General features: G+C 42.0%; 1 protein-coding gene across 1 annotated transcript in view; it reads left to right on the forward strand.

Moving 5' to 3' along the window:
- Window positions 1-18,841, forward strand: part of LOC114566564 (polypeptide N-acetylgalactosaminyltransferase 10) — a 101,110-nt gene that overhangs the window by 30,932 nt on the left and 51,337 nt on the right. The window contains exons 2-4 of the mRNA XM_028595121.1: window positions 2,196-2,298; window positions 4,984-5,122; window positions 15,792-15,958. Of these exons, the coding sequence (XP_028450922.1) occupies window positions 2,196-2,298; window positions 4,984-5,122; window positions 15,792-15,958 (409 nt within the window). The remainder of the gene's footprint in view (window positions 1-2,195; window positions 2,299-4,983; window positions 5,123-15,791; window positions 15,959-18,841) is intronic.

Genomic DNA, 18,841 nt, shown 5'->3' on the forward strand with positions numbered 1-18,841 from the left:
TCAAGATAGCAATACGCCAAGAATGCACCTGATCACACCTCGCTGTAAGACCAGCACGCCCATGGGTGCAAAGATGGGTGCAGGTGCATTTGTTATTGAAATGACGTGGGCGCTGGACGGGAAATTGACTATTAAACTAGCAAAGACACTTGTGTCGGGCTTTGTGCTGCGCCGCACTGCGCCGGGTGCAAGATAGGGCCCTTAGTGTTTGTAGTGATCCCATTTTTCCCAGTATCCGTCTCCTTTCTCCTTTTGAAGCTGCATCATTAAAGTCAATTTCTCCATTTCGCCGATAGTGTTTCTAATGTTTATTAAGAGTCTCATGGCGGGAGGATTTCTCCAAAGCCAGAATTTGGTAGTTGCATTTTTACTTGCAACCATGAAAATCTTCAGGAGATACTGTACGCGTCTCTTTTACTGAGTTTTCCAAGATGGAAAAGGGCAAAAGAGAAGTCAACCGTTGCATCCACAGTGTCTGCAATTAACTGTCTCATTTATCTCCAAAAAGGACCAATTCATTGTTTTAAATGGATTCTTATGGATCCCTCAAAATTATATTTAGTCACACAAGATTTCTTCCTGTGTTTTATTTTTTATTGTTTGATATCAAAGACAGTTACATTCCACCGCTGTAAAGGAGGAAGAAAAGTACTATGTACATTTCCTCCAGTACTTTACTTAAGTTCAAATGTTGAGGTGTTTGTACTTTACTTGAGTCTTTTCTTTTCATGCCATATTCTACTTCTACTGGGCTACATTTCAGAGAGAAATATTGGACTTTTTACTCCACTACATTCATCTGACAGCTTTAGTTACTAGTTACGTTACACATTAAAAGGGAACTATGTATTCTTTTGCTTAATGTACCTTAACTGAACAGCTTCGGAGTCATTGGAATGGTTATATGATTTTTTCGGGTTGAATTATGGTCGTGTCGCTCCCCCCTAGCACCTATTAACGGAAAAACCAACCTTGCAACTTTGGGCCGGCGAGCTGGCAGCCTCAGCATCAGGAAGTATCGCGTGATATCAGGTCTCGCCATGTAACGAATTGCTTCACGGCACTGCACACATACAGGAACCGGCTAGCTATAAGAACTAGGTAGAGATGGAGTTTTTCACACTCTCGTCATGGCTGTGCCGGCAATAAAAGAAGCAGAAAGCTAGGAAGGCACTGTCGGAGGAACAGAGAAAGAGGAAACGGCAAACTGATCGAGAGAGGAGTCAGACACGAGTAAACATAGGAGCTGTAGGGGGAGCTCTATAGAGAAACCTGTAGGGGGAGCTCTATAGAGAAACCTGTAGGGGGGCTCTATAGAGAAACCTGTAGGGGGAACTCTATAGAGAAACCTGTAGGGGGGCTCTATAGAGAAACCTGTAGGGGGAGCTCTATAGAGAAACCTGTAGGGGGAGCTCTATAGAGAAATCTGTAGGGGGAGCTCTATAGAGAAACCTGTAGGGGGAGCTCTATAGAGAAACCTGTAGGGGGAGCTCTATAGAGAAACCTGTAGGGGGGGCTCTATAGAGAAACCTGTAGGGGGGGCTCTATAGAGAAACCTGTAGGGGGAGCTCTATAGAGAAACCTGTAGGGGGAGCTCTATAGAGAAACCTGCCAGCAAAAAGCGAAAAAACAGCAAAGAAATTGCCAAAACTGCATTGCGCCCCTTTAAGATTTCTGCACACAAAACACATGTGGTTTCTAAAATCTGATATTTGATTCTAAAGTAAACTAGCCAACAATATAACGGACTACAAGTCCAGCTGAGATGATGAGACCATTAAACACACAACTCGTTGGATCCTTTACTCTTTCCGCAATGGGAGGAGAGTTCTGCATTGAGTACTTTTGCTTTTAATGCTTTAACTACATATTCCTGATGATACTTAAAGTAACTTAAAGTAGTATTTTCAATGCAGGACTTTTACTTTTACTTGCTACAGAGTATTTTTACTTAGTGGTATTAGCACTTTTACCAAAGTAATGGATCTGAATACTTCTTCCGCCACTGCTCCTTTACCATCATTTGAATTAATTCATAAATGGTGCCCACGCTTTTGGAATTCCCAGATAACAAGATGAAGAGCCTTTGTGTGATTCGACTACACGTTTTTGATACATTTCCCATACGCTGACAGTTTCAGTAGCTGGTAATATGTGATGGATGTCTCAATGCTCTGTATTTGTTCTCCTTGCAGGGGTTGAACCAGAGGAGGAAAGTCGCTCAGGTGGGACTGGACGGCGTGCGGCGGACGGACTGGCACGACTACGAAGCAATGTGGAGAGATGCTGCTCGCTCGGGTGGGTCCCAACACACACACACACACACACACACACACACACACACACACACACACACTTTTTTTGGACCATTTAGTCAATTTCTTTGACGTTTTTTTGGATGTTTTCGACGTTTTTAGCTAGCAAGCAAGGTTAACGTATATTGTGCGAGACGAGAGACGCAGCGCGCGCACACACACACACACACACACACACACACACACACACACACACACACACACACACACACACTCTTAGAACTGTTGGGTTAAAAATAACCCACAAATGTGGACCGACCCAGCACTGGGTTATGGCGTTGACCCAGCATGTTGGGTTATATTTTATACCTGCACACACGCAAGCACACACACACACACACACACACACACACACACACACACACACACACACACACACACACACACACACACACACACACATTTCAACAATTCAACAACCATTGGCATACAGCCAGTCTTCATAACATTAAGCATATCGCTTCGTTCTTAGGGCTATAAGTAACAGCATATTCGTCATATATGGGGGTTGCCTATGATAGCAGATAGAGCACAGTACTTTGCTAGCCGTTAAGCCCTTACACACACACACACACACACACACTGCATCATCTTTTTTTCGTAATTCCTACCAAGAGGATTTCTCTCTCTCAGAAGCAGTGCAAATCAATGCTGCGAGTGTAGTTCCGAGTTCATAATTAAACACAGTTAATCTTCTACAATAAGCATTGATTCAGCCTCAGGCCTTGAGTGGGAAACACACCTCTGCATTTTTTTTTTTTTTTTTTTTTTTTTACAAATATAACTGATTTAACTGGCTTCTTTATGGTATTAAGTGGTACTTAAGATGCAAATCAGCTAATTTTCTGAGAGAGTACCAAGTGGTTAAAGACTGAAAGATCATGCAGTGGATTCCAAGGACAAAACATGGGGACATGAGGACAAAACGTATATATGAGAACCATGGAGAGAGGCACATTGAGAGGAGCTATTTCGGGCTGCCCTGATTCCATAAGTAAATGTCCCATTCATTTTCTTTGTATGATAGGTGACTCACACTTTAAGCATTACCACAGCTTTTATGGGCAACTCCTGGTTGAGTCATCAGTTGAAAAGATACACAACCGTACAGCTGTAAACAACTGGCTAAGGTAAAAGCTTTGCGTGGAGCCTCTGCAGAAGTGTAAATCTCACTTTAGTTAGCTCCACAGTTAGGTCACACTCACCAGGGGGCATATATGCCATAATGTGTGGGGACTCTCCCCTTTCAACATGTGTTCAGATTTTTTTTTTTATTCTAGTGTGGGCCAGGCAAGTGCGTAATATGCATTGCATAGTGAGCCCCATGAACGTCAAAATACAAACCTGTAACTCAGTCAAAACAAATTGTATACAGCGAGATCATTTCAAAGTATTTCTTATGGTTCAGATTTGCACGAGGACATAATTTGATGTAACAAGTTTATTATGCAGGGGAAAGCACATGTTTATCTCTGAAGTGAGCCATTAATGCGAGGAGTTATTTTCCACAGTTATTATTATCTTCAGGACTGCAGACAGGTCATTTCTGCCTAATGAAACAAGGCAGCTCGCTATCATTTGATGCTCTCCTCTGACTGTAGATCAGCCTCAATGCATGCGTCCTTGTGTGTGTGTGTGTGTGTGTGTGTGTGTGTGTGTGTGTGTGTGTGTGTGTGTGTGTGGGGGGGGAGTGCATTGATGAGTGGCTAATGAAACATGCAGCGCTCCTGAAACAAGCTCAGGTATCATAATGTTAGCGTGTGGAAATGGGTTGTTGGAGAGTGATTACGTGATTACACGCTTGTGTGTACGTGTCTAAGCTGAGCGCACGGTACAGTAAATGTCCAGAATGTATATAGCGTAGGTAGAGCTGTAACAATTCCAAATGTTGCCGTACAATTAACTGTCTCAGAAATAATTGCAATTAATTGTCCCTTTCAGTCAAATTCAAAAAGTATTTATTAATGTATTTGATGCATTTAAACCTACATTGTGTCATTTTTTTGAGTTGATTCTTAGCAAAAACCCCTTTGTTCTTTCACAAATATGTGCTCATTCATGTATAATTACTTCCACCAACTAATCAAAGTATTCTCGTAAGCGTAGAATCTGACATTCAGAATACATACTAGCTTGTCGCTCGAATGACGTCAGCTACGTCGCGCCTCCATCTTTAAAATACATTAGCCAAAGAGGGACATACCTCGGCATTTCGCGCTTTTAAAAGTCAGTGGCACCGTGACGAATGCCAGGGGGAGATTACTCTCCATGGAAGCCTAGCTGCATCTCACGCCTACAGGGTCGGGGGTGGGGGTGGGGGGGTCAGCTGTATCCTTCTCACCTTTTTTTACCCCTGACGTGTTTTCATGCCTGAAAAAAACATGATCGACTCTTCAGAAGAGGTCATTATCTTCACTGCAGTTTCTGCTCGGGAAAGTCACCGGACGCCACAATCTTCTGAACATAGTCATACTGAGAAATCCAGAGAGAGTTGTGTGGAGCTGATAGTCTTAATTAGCTTTCTCATTTGGCAACGGCTTGAATATAAGGGACGTTGCTAATTATCAAAAAAGTTACCCACTAACGCTTTAAAAAACATTGTCTGTGCGTTAGGTTTCTTCACTGACGTGTGTGTGTGTGTGTGTTTGTGTGTGTGTGTGTGTTGCAGGTAACGGTGAACAGGGGAAAGCGTTTCCTTTGACAGAAACTGACCGGGTGGACCAGGCCTACAGGGAGAACGGCTTCAACATTTACATCAGTGACCAGATCTCCCTCAACCGCTCCCTCCCAGACATCCGCCATGCCAAGTGAGTCCTCTGTGTGTGTGTGTGTGTGTGTGTGTGTGTGTGTGTGTGTGTGTGTGTGTGTGTGTGTGTGTGTGTGTGTGTGTGTGTGTGTGTGTGTGTGAGTGAGAGTGAGAGACAGCGGAGCCTCTGGCTGTCATGACAGGAGGCACGACTGTCAGCCTCAAATGTATCCTCACACTGTGTGTGTGTGTGTGTGTGTGTGTGTGTGTGTGTGTGTGTGTGCGTGTGTGTGCGCGTGTGTGCCTCCCAGTGAATGTATTAAAGCACTCCTTAATGCTGAAATAACCACAATCATGGCTATAGCCCTATTCACACGGGACTAGTATAACCCGGGGACCTTTACTAATTTGCATTAATTGCGGATGTCTTATGTGATCTTAATCCCGTGTGAATCGGCCATGTCTCTAAATTGTCCAGTAAAATTTCCACTGCAATTGACCTACCATATTTCAGAGGTTGTGTGATAATAATAGCCCCGTACAAATCTGTCGCTGTCAAATAGAACTTCGTGTTTTTTCTCTAGCTTTGTGGAGGACTTAAGTGTGCTTATTTGGCAGGGGGTTTAGGGGTCCTCCCTCTAGAAAATGTGATGTTTTTCAATTAAAAAAAAGCACTTTCCCCATCCATTATGTGTCCCTTTGTGGGATTTTGTCTCATTGTGGGTTTTTGCGTCTCTTAGGCCGGCTACACACTGGCTGCGTGGCGTGAGCGTGGCGTTTCTGTTGCATGGCGGCTGCGTGGATTTTTCTATGTCTTTACACACCAGAAACATGTCTGATGTGGCGCTGCTGCTGCTGCTGCTGCTGCTAGCCTTGTCTGGACACATGGATGTTTCTCATTGATAAAATGAAATACCATGTTCAACATAAATATATACTGATTTGATTACAGCAAAGACAACGTCGGCAGTATTGACGGCAAAAGAGGCTACAGAATATTTGTTCTGTATTGACAGGTGCAATATATTTTTTAAATTACATTTATAGCTGCATTTAAATCAAAACCTCGAGACTTTCAAACATCAACATGTCATTAATTAATATGTATTCATGTCTAAACAAAGACAAAACTTGCTAAAGAAGTCCACTGGAGACAAACAGCAAATTATTATTATTATTATTATTATTATTATTATTATTATTAGATCTTAAAGTAATTTAGTCACATTCATTTGGCTTAGGTGCCGCCCAAAATGGCTGCACCTACACCTTATAATGACAGGGAAATACCTGGCTTATAATTAAACCTGTTCTGGTGTGGTATACTGTAGATGTGTGTTGTTTGCAAGTGACTTTGTGACCTTATTCAGTGAAATGTGTATGTTTATTGAAGTCCCTGACATCCAACTGTGTATTCATCTCCATGGGAACAGCAGTTCTTGGAGTGGTATTGGTCATAAATTACAGCTGGGGAGGTGAAAAAAAAAGAAGAAAAATATGTTTTGAAAGTCAGACTTCCATGAACCATATTCTCCCTTTCAATCCCACAATGGCACTGCGGAAGGCCTTTAATCACACTGCTTCTTTTATCCTGACAAGGGCTATCGTCTGACTTTTGACCCTTTTCTTTCATGTGGAAAGCTGCTTTGAACTCTTACTCTCTGCCAGTTTCCCCACAAAGACTTATTTCTTATTGGCGTTTATAAAAGCAAGTCTTCCTTGGCCTTTCACGTCTCTTTCCGTGACTCGTCTGTGCTGATGAGTAATCTAAAATAAATGCAACACCTCAAATCAACCACACATTTTAGTTTTTTGTATGGACCTGCAATTTACTTGTAAAGCTGCTGAAAGCATGAACAAATGTTAATCCTGGTTTTACGACGTAAGATTCACAGCTTCAGATTCAATCAAATCCACTCATACCCATTTTGAATAATGCATACAAGCAGATGACCCAGCTGTTCTGAACTGGCCTGGCCTCCGCCCTGCTACGTACTTCCGCTCAATTTTAATATTCCTTCAGTACTAGGTCTGGGTTTGAGGTATATTCTTGGGTTTTCTCCGGTCCAATCAGTGAACAGAGGGAGCGGCTGACGTTGAGGTCGTGCACTAGTTTGAGTTGTATTTCCGTAATGGCGGCGGAGAAGGATGCGAGCGAAGCCATTCAGCCCCTTGTGGCAACGCTGCTGAATATCCAGACGTTAAAGCCCAAGCAAGAACAATCTTTGCTGAGTTGTGTTGGAGGGGCCATGTTGTTGTGGCCCTCCTCCCCACGGAGTTCGGGATAAGTTAGATTTACCAGCTCGCTCCGTTAGTGGTGAAGGAGTTGGCTAAGGCTAACGCTAGCGATGCTAAGCCAACATCACGACCAAACGTTAGCGATTGGTTATGGCAGATCCAGAGTGGCTCTGGGCAGATCCAATAGTTTTAAACTTCAACAGAGTACCCGCCTTCAAGGAAGTTAACACTTGTCAATGGAGAGTTACCAGAAACGAAATGGACCAGAGTCTGGTAGGACCAGGCTAGTGTACCAGAGTCTGGTAGGACCAGGCTAGTTCTGAAAGCTTTTTTAAGGCAAGTACAAGTCAAGTCTCAAGTCCTTTGGGTCTAATATTGCAAGTCATATTGCAAGTCTTTCAGGCCTTCAAATGCTGATCATCACAATGACAGCATTTCAATATTTACATATTAGTTATTTTTACATAACCTAACTTTCTTTGCTGAGACAACAGTTGACAGTCCGGGAGAGGGACAGTCTGGTCAGCTATCTCCTGGTGTCTGCTGTCTTCCCGGCGGGTAGTGAGCAGAGGGACCATAGGCTCCATTCGGTTCTGCCGCTGTTGTTTGTATTCGGTTTCCCTTTTAGAATGACAACAGATTAGATAGACAACAGATAGATTACCGCCGCCTGCCTGGTAGAGTTATTTCCTGTCACGCAGGCACAGAACGTACGTGGTACATGGCCGTTGGCTGTACTCTCTGCGGTGTATTCCAGTGCTAATTTTTGGCCCAGACAAAAAGGTGATGTGGGGCCTAGTTTCTCGCCGTCGGCTTGGTGTGTCAAGGCCTTAAGTGGTTGTAATTGAAATATCAGCATGTAAATGTAAACCACACTGACAGAAGGCAAGTATTGACATTATGTTGAAAATATCACAGATTCATGTCCCCCAGGTATCGACCCTGATAGCACTATACAAGTGGATGAATCTGAAAATGTTTTCTGTAGGATAACATGTAGTACTAGTATTATTCCAGTAACGTGTAGTACTAGTACTATTCCAGTTATTATCAACAACAGACCACACAAAGTGGTGAATAGAGGGGCAATACTTAACAACCTAATTGGAATTAAAACTACCACTGCAATGATAGAAAAGGATAGGAAAATTAGATGTGGATTACTAAATATCAGATCTCTGTCTTCTAAAGCAGTACTCGTAAATGAATTGATATCTGATAATCAAATTGATCTATTCTGTCTTACTGAAACCTGGCTGGGCCATGAAGAATATGTTAGTCTAAATGAAGCCACCCCTCCCAGTCATATTAATACTCAAATTCCTAGAGGCTCAGGCCGAGGAGGGGGAGTTGCAGCCATATTTGATTCAAGCCTGTTAATTAACCCTAAACCCAAACTAAATTATAACTCTTTCGAAAGCCTTGTTCTTAATCTTCAACATCCAACACGGAAATCAGTACAGCCAATTATATTTGTTGTTGTCTACCGAGCTCCAGGTCCGTATTCTGAATTTTTATCTGAATTCTCAGAGTTTTTATCATGTGTAGTCCTTAAATCAGACAAAGTACTTATTGTAGGTGATTTTAATATCCATGTGGACGTTGACAGCAATAGCCTTACTACTGCTTCAACTCATTACTGGATTCAATCGGTTTCAGTCAGAGTGTGCACAAGGCGACGCACTGTTTTAACCACACCCTCGACCTTGTGCTGGCATATGGTATTGAAATTGAGGATTTAATAATATTTCCGCAGAATCTGGTATTATCAGATCATTTTTTAATTACTTTTGAATTCTTGTTACCTGACCATACTAAACCAGATAGCAGCTTCTACACTAGATGCCTATCTGACTGCTATAGCTAAATTTAAGGAAAATATTCCTACAGCATTCCAGTCTATGTCATGCCTTAACATAACAGAGGACCTCTATGTTAACCTCAGTCCCTCTCAAATTGATACATTTGTAGACGGTGCTACAACTTGCCTACGGACGACCTTAGACTCTGTCGCTCCTCTCAAAAAGAAGACGATAAAGCAAAGGAAATTAGCTCCTTGGTATAACTCCCAAACTCGCAAATTAAAACAAATCTCACGAAACATCGAAAGTAAGTGGCGCTCCACCAAAGTGGAGGAATCCCGTTTGCAATGGCAAGACAGTCTGAAAACCTATAGGAAGGCCCTAAGAGAGGCCAGATCAGACTATTACTCATCATTAATAGAAGAAAACAAGAACAACCCAAGGTTTCTTTTCAGCACTGTAGCCAGGCTGACAGATAGTCACAGCTCTACTGAGCCATCTATTCCTCTAGCTCTGAGTAGTGATGACTTCATGAACTTCTTTAATGATAAAATTATAACAATTAGAGATAAAATTCATCATCTTTTGCCCTTAACTTCTAACAGTTCATCTTTAAATGCAGAAAGAACGACGACTCCCGACATATACTTGGACTGCTTTTTTCCTATAGACTTTCAACAATTAATGTTAAAGATATTCTCAGCTAAGCCGTCTACCTGTCTCTTAGACCCCATCCCAACGAGGCTACTCAAAGAAGCGTTACCCGTGGTAAACACTTCATTATTAGATATGATCAATATGTCCTTACTAACAGGTTATGTACCGCAGTCATTTAAAATTGCTGTGATAAAACCTCTTCTGAAAAAACCCACCCTAGATCCTGAGGTCTTAGCAAACTATAGACCTATATCTAACCTTCCCTTTCTATCCAAGATCCTTGAGAAGGTGGTTGCTAATCAGTTATGTGATTTTCTACATAGCAACAGTTTATTTGATGATTTTCAATCAGGATTTAGAAAGAATCATAGCACAGAGACGGCACTGGTGAAAATTACTAACGACCTTCTAACTGCTGCAGACAAAGGATTTGTCTCCATTCTTGTTCTACTAGATCTTAGTGCTGCATTTGACACTATTGACCATTCAATCCTGTTACAGAGACTGGAACACTTAGTTGGCATTAAAGGAATCGCACTAAGCTGGTTTAAGTCCTATTTCTCTGAACGATCCCAATTTGTTAATGTTAATGATAAACCCTCCAAGCACGCTAAAGTTAGCCATGGCGTTCCTCAAGACTCAGTGCTTGGACCAATTCTATTTTCCTTATATATGCTTCCTCTAGGTAATATTATTAGGAAACACTCAATTAACTATCACTGTTACGCAGACGATACCCAATTATATCTGTCAATTAAGCCAGATGAAAGTGGTCAGTTAGCAAGACTTCAAACGTGTATTGAGGATATAAAATCCTGGATGACCCACAATTTCCTGATGTTAAACTCAGACAAAACTGAAGTTATTGTGATAGGACCAACGCACCGCCGAACTTCGTTTTCGAAAGATATAGTTACTCTGGATGGTATTACCCTGGCCTCCAGCACTGCTGTCAGAAATCTAGGAGTTATTTTTGATCAGGATATATCCTTCAACGCCCACTTAAAACAAACCTCAAGAATAGCCTTTTTCCATCTTCGTAACATTGCCAAAATTAGGAATATCCTGTCTAAAAACGATGCTGAAAAACTAGTCCATGCATTCGTTACTTCTAGACTAGATTACTGCAATTCCTTATTATCAGGTTGCCCAAATAAGTCCATTAAGACTCTCCAACTGATCCAGAATGCTGCAGCACGTGTTCTGACGAGAACTAAGAGAAGAGATCATATTTCTCCTGTATTAGCTTCTCTGCATTGGCTTCCAGTTAAATATTGGATCGAATTTAAAATCCTCCTCCTGACTTACAAAGCTCTAAATGGTCAAGCACCATCATACTTAGAAGAGCTCATAGTACCTTATTGTCCCACTAGAGCACTGCGCTCCCAGAATGCGGGGCTACTTATGGTTCCTAGAGTCTCTGGAAGTAGACTGGGGGCCAGGGCCTTCAGCTATCAGGCTCCAGTATTGTGGAACCAGCTCCCAGTCGGGGTTCGAGGAGCAGACACCGTCACCATATTTAAGAGTAAACTGAAAACTCTTCTCTTTGATAAAGCTTATAGTTAAGGAGTGAGGAGTTGCAGCGTCCACCTAACCCGGCCCACTGCTTCTCCTCATAGTCATCAGTTTTATATACCGTATAATTAATAATCTAGCGAGAGTAGAGGGAGGCAGGCCAGTACAGCCCGATCCGGTTGGGGAGAGTTCTAGCCCGACCAGGCACCTCTCTTTAACCTGCCTCTCTTAAGTTATGCTATTACAATTCTAGACTGCCGGGGAGACTGTTCCTCCCTAAGACATACTGAGCTGCTCTCTCATCTCTACTTGTTACTTTTGTATGCATCCTGTCCCAGAAATGCTTGTTACTAATCTAGCTCTGGGGAGTTTACTCCCCGGAGTCCTTATGTTTCTTCTTTGCAGAGCTATGCTCTGCGATTCTCTGCATTTCCCGGCCGCATCCTGCTGCGTCCTGCTGCATCCGCAGCATCCACCCGTGCTCTGCAGCGCCACGTTACATCCCGCAACGCCCTGCTGTGATGTTCCTATGCACAGAGTAGTCAGGATCCGGTATAGGAGACTGCACTACTCAGTATGACACGATGTGCCCTGCTATGACATGAACTTCCACGATAACCTTCGAAGTCACCGTGACTTCTAACGTGACTGTTATCACCACTGCTCATCACGCCCCCAACCGGCCCGTCAGACACCGCCTACCAAGAGTCTGGGTCTGCCGAGGTTTCTTCCTAAAAGGGAGTTTTTTCTTGCCACTGTCGCAATAGCCACTGCTAATGCTTGCTCTTGAGGGAATTACTGTAATTGTTGGGGTTTTGGAATTTATAGTGTGGTCTATACCTACTCTATCTGTAAAGTGTCTCGAGAACTTTTGTTATGATTTGATACTATAAATAAAATTGAATTGAATTGAATTGAATTAAATTGTGTTAAGGACTGATGTAGCCCCCCTGTGGCTCCAGACTCCACACACTCTCTCCTGTGACCAATCCCACCCTTCCTTCACCCCCGTCCTTCACCCAGTCTGCCCTTCTTGGTGATTGGCATGTTGTCGGTGCCTCACAGGCAGCCAGTCCCAGACCTGCGACTGACACATTCGATTTCTGCACGCTGACAGGTTTTAATTGAAGCATGCACGCACACGCACACGCACACACACACACACACACACACACACACACACACACACACACACACACACAAACACACACACCCCTCCATCCCCTGTGGAATCGGACAGGGTTTGTTAAGAGTCACCAGCCGGCTGCCTGCCTATCACTCCGCCTGCCTGTCTCCCAGTGTTCATATTTGAATGAATAACATGCAGGCTGATGTTCAACACAGACATTGATCGTGGGACTCAGTTCGCTGCACACTTTCTCTCTCTCCCTCTCCATCAGCAAGGGACCACAGCTCTTTTTCCCATGATTAGCTCCTATGCAGGGGTCCCGCCGCTTGCTGAGATGATCACGTACAGGTGATTGCTGTAACCTCATCGGAGCGCACGTTAACTGCTACAGCAACTGATAACAGCTGCATGTGCTGCAAATAGTAAAGTTAAAGCTGTCTCTGATGCAGGAGGAACAAATCAGTGGCATCGCTGCAGAGCCTGCACTGAGCTCTATTCTGGATTCATTATTAAAAGTTGCTTTTATGTACCTTTTATTTTTTATTACATTGTAGGTCTCGTCATTCTTACCTTGCACGGCAGCTGGACTGTCGCGATATCACTAAATCCTGCAAGAATCGCGGGATCACATATCACACAAAAATCCATCTTGTCAGGCTTCAAGTAATGCGTTTGGGTCCAAACAGCTGCGGACCGAACCAATCTGTGTCCCGCGAGGAGTAGTCTGGGTCAACTCAAGTACATTTCCAGGATAAAGCCTGACATTGCACGCCAGATTGTTTTGAAAAAAAATTTAAATCATGCAACAAGCCAGGTCTGCTTGGTTCTTTCGGGGAATGATTGTAAAGATTAACAAATAATATGTTTACGGCATTTCCTCTCTAACTGGGACGTTTTGGGACCGATTGGTGGAATTGCTGTGGACGAAGTACACATGGAGATACACTGGTAAGAGCTAAAGAGGTTTAACCATGTATCCAGCTAATTGAAATAGCTCATGTTACTGTATTGTGTGAATAGTTAACTTCATTTATTTAGTATGTGGCGTTTTCTTTTGTGGGAAATGTTCCACCAAAACAAGTTTCTTCCAGAGGCTATTTTGCAGAGCCACCGTCGCTTTGTCCGGACCTTAGTGCCACCCAAGACGATTTTGATTGGTTTAAAGAAATGCAAACAACCCAGAGCATTTTTTTTTCTCCTATCCCAGAATGCATCTGTGGTGTAGCCAGACCTTACTCCACAATGCTGTGGAGATAGTGCTGGCAATGTGAGACTAGGTGAGCAGCTACTGGAAGCTTCAGGCGTGCTATAGGTGTGCGTAACGGCTGCAACTGTTCGTTCAAAACAACAATGGCGAACATTTTTTGAAAGTGCCTGCCCTTTTCCAAACAGTTTCCAATAGAGATGGTCCAATACCATTTTTTGCTTCCCGATACCGATTCCGATACCTGAACTTCTTGAGTATCTGCTGATACCGAGTACCAATCGGATACCAGTGTGTCATATATTTTATTATGTTTTAACAGCAGTAGACTACTATCTCTGTATGGATGTGATATGATTGCTATCATTGTCGTCGGCCTGGCTCGGGTTGAATTTTAGGTGAAACATGAACAAACACAAACAATGAACGCTATAGAACTTTCTTTTATTATCCAGTTTGATAGTCAGTCATAATGCAAAAAAGAACATAAATGAACAGATTTTCTTTGGGCCGAAATTACAAGGTATTGGATCGTGGATCCAGTACTTACCAATACCAGCATTTTTGGCAGATACTGGTATCGGAACATCTCTAGTTTCCAATGACTCTGCTTCTCAGATGTGTTAACAAACCATCTGGTTATTGTCATTCAGGAGCAAAGGTACAAGTAGTGTGATGTTGTCATAATGCCTCAATGTCCACATAGGGAAGACAAAGCGCCAGACTTTCTTTCTTTCTCTCGCTATTTCTCTCTCTGAGAGGTGAGCAAATACAATTTTAACTGTAATAGTAAATGCTAGGAAATAGATTGAATAGTGGATTTCAGCGAGCGGAGTATAGAACTGCTGTCTTCCAGCCTGCTCAAACACATTCTTTTGATCACTGAATCTATATGTCACCTCTGTGGCCCGAGATCTGCTGAGGAGGCGAGTGTTTAACCAGGGGAACGATTGCTGGATGAGGGATGTGAATGAGATACTGTTGTGCCTTCCCACAATTATTCAGAAGAAGGAACAACAAGGACAGAGTTCTAAAATGGCCACCGTACAAGTATTAAGTGTTATTTGTCTGTTAGGGCTGCACGATATGAGGACAATATGCAATAACATTGTTGAATATCGCGTTAATGATATTACTTTGAAATCATTTCCAACATTGAACAATTTGAACATCGAATTGACCATAAAATGCACCACTAAAAAAAAAATCACAGTTATTGCGATGTGTCGCAGACATTTACGATGTGTTTATTAAGCCACTTGATAGATAGATGGACTTTATTATTCCCAAACTGGGACATTACTCTGTTAAAGCAGCAGGTTACAGGGACATACACACAAACTCACTCATGCACATACAGAAAATACAAGAAATATACTAGAAATAGTAAATAAGATATAAAATAATTAAGATCAAATAAGTAAGGGATAATGTAGAATGAGGCGGTTTGTTATAGCGAATACAACCCCGACTGGTTGTATTCGCTATAACAACTGCCTCGCTCTACATTATCCCGTTTATTCCACGGCTACCGAATAAATCAATAATTTGACACAAAATATTGATTTTAAAAAGGAGTTTATTGATTTAAATACAATTGTATTGCTTCCGCTAAAGAAAATAGTCCGTTCCGTCTCTACGGTTGGAATCGTGCGTCCATAGCAACATAAACTCTGTAGCTGTGGTAGTAGCCATATATTTTATGGGTGCTGCCATGCTATCGCTAGCTATAGGTGGACAAATTCATTCACCTAGCTGCTGTGTTAATCACTGTGGGTTGACACAACATTAGCTGAAGCGTTGTAGTGAGCTAGCGGGCTATCGGCTGCTCTAATTCACATTAAACTGAACATTTCCGTTGACAATGAAGTAAGACTGGGACTTCTTTGGGAATATTTATCTTGACGTTTATGTCTTCATTCATCTGGTTTCCTTCTTGCACAGCCGCTGCAGTTGACCCACCTGTAACGTTAAACACGTTGCAATGTAACGTTAACTAACTAGCGTTGTTGTCCCCAGCTGAAGTTACTGCGTAGCGATCATAGATTGTATATGAAGAGAGGCACTCACCAGATCTGCTGTCATTGCTTGAATTGGACAGAAGTTGATCCACGTTTCCCCTCTTTTTGCCGATGATAAGAAAGCAATATATTGTGCAGTCCTAATTTTTTTATTTATTTTTTAGCTGCAAACAGAAGCTGTACGCAGAGAAGCTGCCCAACACCAGCATCATCATCCCGTTCCACAACGAGGGCTGGTCGTCGCTGCTGAGGACCGTCCACAGCGTGCTCAACCGCTCCCCCCCGCAGCTCATCGCCGAGGTCATCCTGGTCGACGACTTCAGCGACAAAGGTACGGACGACACACACACACACACACACACACACACACACACACACATAATCATAATATAATATTGTGATATGACAAGTGTTGTCTTTTCCTGGTTTTTAAAGGCCACAATACATTGTGATGACATTTTCTAAACTTCCTAAACCAGACATCCTAGCTGTTTAATAATTTGCCTTTATGCACTTAGTCATTATATCCACATTACTGGGGATTATTTATCAAGACTCTCATTGTGTTAATAATATATTTCTGTGAAAGCACCAGTAGTCAACCCTACAATATCAACATTGATGTATTTGGTCAAAAATAAGAGATTTTTTTCCATATCACCCAGCTATACTGAGATCACACACACCTGCACAGATAACACACCTCCTCAGACATGTGCAAGAAAATACTGATTTGCGCGATTGATTCGCGTCACTTTGGTAAAATTCTACCTTGTGTACTGGAGTTTAGAACGGTCATGTCATAGTTGATTGCTTGATTCTTTCAATACTACATGGGGTCAGTCTTGAGGTGGCTTGTGGGTCTGAGGGAGAGTTGTCTCTTGCTGTTTAACTGCAAGGTTGGCGGTTCAATCCCAGGCTCCCCTGGCCACATGTTAAAGTGTCCCTGAGCAAGACACTAAACCCCAAGTTGCTCCCCGAATGCTTTTAGCTGTCCACTGCACCTAATGCTTAGATAGGTTAAAATGCAAAAATACAATTTCACTAAATTGTACTGTGTGTGTGTGTGACGATTAAGAATAATGTTTGTTTTTGTTCATAGTTAGTTTGATTCCATACTTTGGCCTGAATATTGTATGTTGTGTAGTATTTTAGTATGTTTTTTTTATGAGGCACATGATCAAAATTAGTTGTGTTGTAGTTTAAAAATTGCCTATGAGATGCTAAAACCTTAAAGCAGAATGAGGTCGATAAATACGCTGACTGACTGAAGAAAAGTGGTATCTTATAGTTAACTGAGTGGACCTGCTGGACCCAGAAGCCTCCATGTGTAGCACTGGCTTGCTTGTCTAGTTTCTGGTCAGTTGTTTTTTTTCTCTGGAAAGGGAGGAACTATGTGTACGATAGTGCTGACAGGTTAGCATATTCTCCCTCCATCAGAGTTACAAAGTCAAGGGATTGCAAGGAAGATTCTTCCAGCCAAATAGCAGAAAAACAGAGTTATTGATCAGCACTAAAGACACAATAACTACTGGGCCATGTGGGCTGAGAAATCTGGCTTTTGTAGCTTTTGTACACTTCTGAAACTCCTCATCCAAAAAAAAAATCACAGTTACATTTTAAAGTGCAGTCTTCGAATTATATTTTCTTCAACTAAACACAAAAAATCTCCATTGCGATGTGTCGCAGCCATTTACGATGTGTTTATTAAGCCATTTGATAGATAGATGGACTTTATTATTCCCAAACTGGGACATTACTCTGTTAAAGCAGCAGGTTACAGGGACATACACACACACACTCACTCATGCACATACATAAAATACAAGAAATATACTAGAAATAGTAAATAAGATATAAAATAATTAAGATCAAATAAGTAAGGGATAATGTAGAATGAGGCGGTTTGTTATAGCGAATACAACCCCGACAGGGTGATCAGGTCTTGAATCAGCCTGAAGGGTTGTATTCGCTATAACAACTGCCTCGCTCTACATTATCCCGTTTATTCCATGGCTACTTACCGAATAAATCAATAATTTGACACAAAATATTGAATTTAAAAAGGAGTTTATTGATTTAAATACGATTGTATTGATTCTATCACTTCTGAAACTCCTCGTCCAAGAGGGTTTCAAAAACATTCTCAGTCCGTCTGTGACCTCTCGGCATAAAGCCAATCTCTATTGTTCAAGCTCCGTTTATGAGATATGAGCATAGACAACATCCACAAAGACCAAACTAAACCCGGCAGCTAGAAACCAGACTAATCGGTGGATTTCTTAGATGATAACTGAATAAACCTGAATTTGTTCGTGTTTCTCTATAGCTCTTTGTGTGTGTGTGTGTGTGTGTGTGTGTGTGTGTGTGTGTGTGTGTGTGTGTGTGTGTGCACCTGTCAGTGTTTTATTTTCTTTTTCACTCTCCCTTCCCCAGCCCCCTCTTAAGAAAGTGTTTAATTCCTTGTTAATTAGCGCTCACTGTCACGGCCCCTCGTCGAAGGATGTGTTTACCTCTCGTCTCCATGGTAATGAGATGTTGTTCCGCTGCCTCAGACTCATTTAGAGGTTAACACCCATCAGAGCTCAGCAACCAAACCCTCCGGCCGTGGAAACAAAAATTGCAAAGTAGTGCTACAATTTTGAACAAATGGTTTGAGAAAGAGTTATATTCTAAATATTCCTCAGACAATATAGCAATGCGAGTAATCCCACTCTATCTCATAAACAAGATACTTATCCATGTGACTTTACCTTATAAGACGTTAGAGCAGTTGTGTGACCGTCAAAAAACCTCAGTGGCAAAGGTGCTGGATACAAAAAAAACTCAATACAATTGCAACACAAAGAGTACTTTCACACTGGAATTACATATTTTTATTGTATTATGATTTTTTGACCGAATACAGGTCTCCCACAGTCAAGGGGAGGCAGCATGTGAATGTGCCGACTGGCCAGTAGTTATATGTCTGTGAATCTGTGAATTCTGAAGGGGGGGCTGTATTTGTCAGGCAGTTGAGTTCAAATATATACAGTCTTTGCGCAGCATTGCTTACTGTACCTTTTTAAGTAATGGCAGCGAACCGAACCATTCAGTGTCTGGTGAGGCCATGGTTTAGGTGTGTGTGTGACGGCTGCGATTGTTCATTCAAAAATGGTAGACATAATAGACAGATGGTTCATCCAATCACTTTTTTTTTTTTTTTTTTTTTTTT

The sequence above is a fragment of the Perca flavescens genome, chromosome 13 (assembly GCF_004354835.1).
Source record: "Perca flavescens isolate YP-PL-M2 chromosome 13, PFLA_1.0, whole genome shotgun sequence".
Lineage (NCBI taxonomy): Eukaryota > Metazoa > Chordata > Actinopteri > Perciformes > Percidae > Perca > Perca flavescens.